The sequence below is a fragment of the Budorcas taxicolor genome, chromosome 11, assembly GCF_023091745.1.
Source record: "Budorcas taxicolor isolate Tak-1 chromosome 11, Takin1.1, whole genome shotgun sequence".
NCBI classification, from domain to species: domain Eukaryota; kingdom Metazoa; phylum Chordata; class Mammalia; order Artiodactyla; family Bovidae; genus Budorcas; species Budorcas taxicolor.
In genome coordinates this window covers 163583281-163585882 of record NC_068920.1, presented here as the reverse complement: position 1 = coordinate 163585882, position 2602 = coordinate 163583281, and the positions used below count along the sequence as shown (strand labels likewise).

Genomic DNA, 2602 nt, shown 5'->3' with positions numbered 1-2602 from the left:
GGACATTTAAAAACGGTGAAGATGGTGAGTTTTATGTGACTTGTAATTTGATATTTTAAAGGAAAGGGATTGTTTGTGTTATAAAATGGAATATGGTTCAAAATTACGTTGCAGAAGAAAATTTAACGATAAAGCAAAATAAGGGTGAGCTGGTGAGGTGATAAAGGAGGTTACAAAACCGTACGCTCAGCCCGACTGCATTGGGGCCCATTTCTAAACGCATGAGCTGGTCGCCTAGGCTTCCCAGGTGTCGCTAGTGGTAAAGAACCTGCCTCCCAATGCAGGAGATGTCAGCGACGCCAGTTCGATCCCTGGATTGGGAAGATGCCCTGGAGGAGGGCAGGGCAACCCACTCCAGTGTTCTTGCCTGGAGAACCCCATGGACAGAGGAGCCTGGCGGGCCAGAGCCCGTGGGGTCACAAAGAACTGGACAGGACTGAAGCGACTGGGCACGCACGCACACATGTGCATGAGCTATCCGCCCAAGCTGCAAGTGTGCTAGGCTAGGCGCTCACGCAGAGGCTCACGAAAACTTCGCAGCACCCCGAGAGCGAGGGTGTATGCTGCTGGCCTCCCCTCCTGCAGACGTGGGAAGTGCTGGCAGGGGCAGGGCGCCCCCCGCCGCCGCGCCCCAGCCCCTGCCTCCTGCTGGCCCTGGGGTGTTTGTTTTCCCTTTTAGAGTGGTTGGTTAGCGTCCTAAGCTGGGACGGGCTCCTGTGAGGAGCTGGCTGAAGGTGGTGGCATGTGTTGCAGGCTGTTGATGGAGAAGGGGGCGAATGACAGCCGGGACGGTGGTCATCACCGGGGGCATCTTGGCGACTGTGATTCTGCTCTGCATTATTGCGGTTCTGTGCTACTGCCGGCTTCAGGTACTCGGGGGCGTGGCGGGGGGAGGTCGGGAGGGGAGCCCAGAGCGGGGCCCTGCAGAGGGCGGGGGCCCCCACCAGGGCCAGGCCTCCAAGAAGGTGCAAGGCAACCAGCCCTGCCCAGCCTCCGCGGGTGAGGGCTCAGCGGCAGCTTCCCAGACCCCCTGCAAGGTGAGGCTGCAGAGGTTTGGAGAGGGTGAGGGCCTTAGCCAACGTCACACAGCTACCAGGCGGGCGCAGTGGTGAGCCCTCGGGCCGTGCCTCCCTGACCTGCCCACCCTCGATGGCTGTCCTGGGCCCCGTGTCTTCATGAGAGGAGAAGCCATGTGTGCAGGGCAAGGCGGTGCAGCTCGGCCCTCTTGAGCTAGACTGGGGCCGGCTCTGCCGCCTGCAGGCTGCCTGAACCCTGGCCCCCTGGGCCTCAGCGTCCCCACCTGCAGACGGGACTTGGTCCCTGCCCCTGCCACGTAGCTGCTGTGGGGCAAAATGAGTGAAAGTGAGTGAAAGTCGCTCAGTCGTGTCCGACTCTGGACAGTCCCTGGGGTTCTCCAGGCCAGAATACTCGAGTGGGTGGCCTTTTCCTTCTCCAGAGGATCGCCCCAACCCAGGTCTCCTGCATGGCAGGTGGATTCTTTAGCAGCTGAGCCACCAGAGAAGGGCTGAAATGAGAGAACCCCTCCTTTAGGGACGCCAGGAGTCCGGGGCGCTTCCCCTCCATGGTCGAGATGGGGACGTGGGTGTATGACTCAGGGGCGTCCGGGCGCCCTCCCAGGCCTGCGCGGGGGCCCGGGGTGGGTGGGGAGCCGGGGGTCACGGTGGCCTCTGCCCGTAGTACTACTGCTGTAAGAAGGACGAGTCGGAGGAGGACGAGGAGGAGCCAGACTTCGCCGTGCACTCGAGCCTGCCGCCGCTGCACTCCAACCGGAACCTGGTGCTGAGCAACGGGCCGGCGCTCTGCCCAGCCGCCGCCTTCAGCCAGAGGTCCCCACCAGCCCGCGCCCTCTGCCGCAGCTGCTCCCGCTCCGAGCCGCCCGCCTTCTTCCTGCAGGAGCCGGAGGACGAGGGCATCAGCAACGGGGGGGAGCACGTGGCCTACAGGAGCATCAGCCAGGAGGACGTGGGGCCGCCGCCCGGGGGCTTTGGGGGGCTGCAGGCGCTCAACCCCAACCGCCTGTCGGCCATGCGAGAGGCCTTCTCCCGCAGCCGCAGCGTCAGCACCGACGTCTGAGCATGCCCCCTGCCCCCAGCAGGGCCTGAGACCATGGTGGGAGGTCCCCGCCTGGCCCCGGGGCCCCAAACCCAGCGATCCTCGCGTGCCTGTCATCACAGGCGCGCCGGGGCTCCCTGCAAGGGTCAGACCCAGTGAAGGCTGGTGGGGCCACACTGGGCAGCGGCCACCAGGGCCTGGGTCTGCAGGGAGGCAGGTGTGATGCGGGCGCGGGTGGGGCCTCCAGGTGCCCCAGCTGCAGAGTGAGGCGGGGCTCTGGGGCGCGGACACCGGACTGTGGATGCCTGGGCTGCCGTCAGCAAGGGGCTGGGGGCCAGGGCCTCCGTCGCAGCCGCCTCTGCCACTCGGCCTGGCCGCTCCCCTCCATCCCTGGGTCTCGGTCTACCCATGTGTCTAAGGATGAGGTGGTGGCTGCCAGGCTTGGGGTCTTGCAGCTTAAGCCTTGGGGGCCAAGTCTCCTGTCTCCCCCAACCCCCAGACAGCCCGGCTTCCAGTGCAGCTGAGATCC

The 2602-nt window shown here is 64.7% G+C and overlaps 1 protein-coding gene across 1 annotated transcript; it reads left to right on the top strand.

Annotated features, from left to right (window-relative positions):
- The first annotated feature begins 776 nt into the window (after positions 1-776).
- Positions 777-2094, top strand: FAM163B (family with sequence similarity 163 member B). The gene is made up of 2 exons (XM_052649612.1): positions 777-869; positions 1699-2094. Exons 1-2 carry the CDS (start codon positions 777-779, stop codon positions 2092-2094), a joined length of 489 nt encoding a protein of 162 aa, XP_052505572.1.
- The last annotated feature ends 508 nt before the right edge of the window (positions 2095-2602 follow it).

Coding starts and splice junctions, on each gene's coding strand:
- FAM163B (XM_052649612.1), top strand. CDS start 777: ATGACAGCCGGGACGGTGGTCATCACCGGGGGCATCTTGGCGACTGTG. Junction 870..1,698: donor TGTGCTACTGCCGGCTTCAG/GTACTCGGGGGC, acceptor CTCTGCCCGTAG/TACTACTGCTGTAAGAAGGA.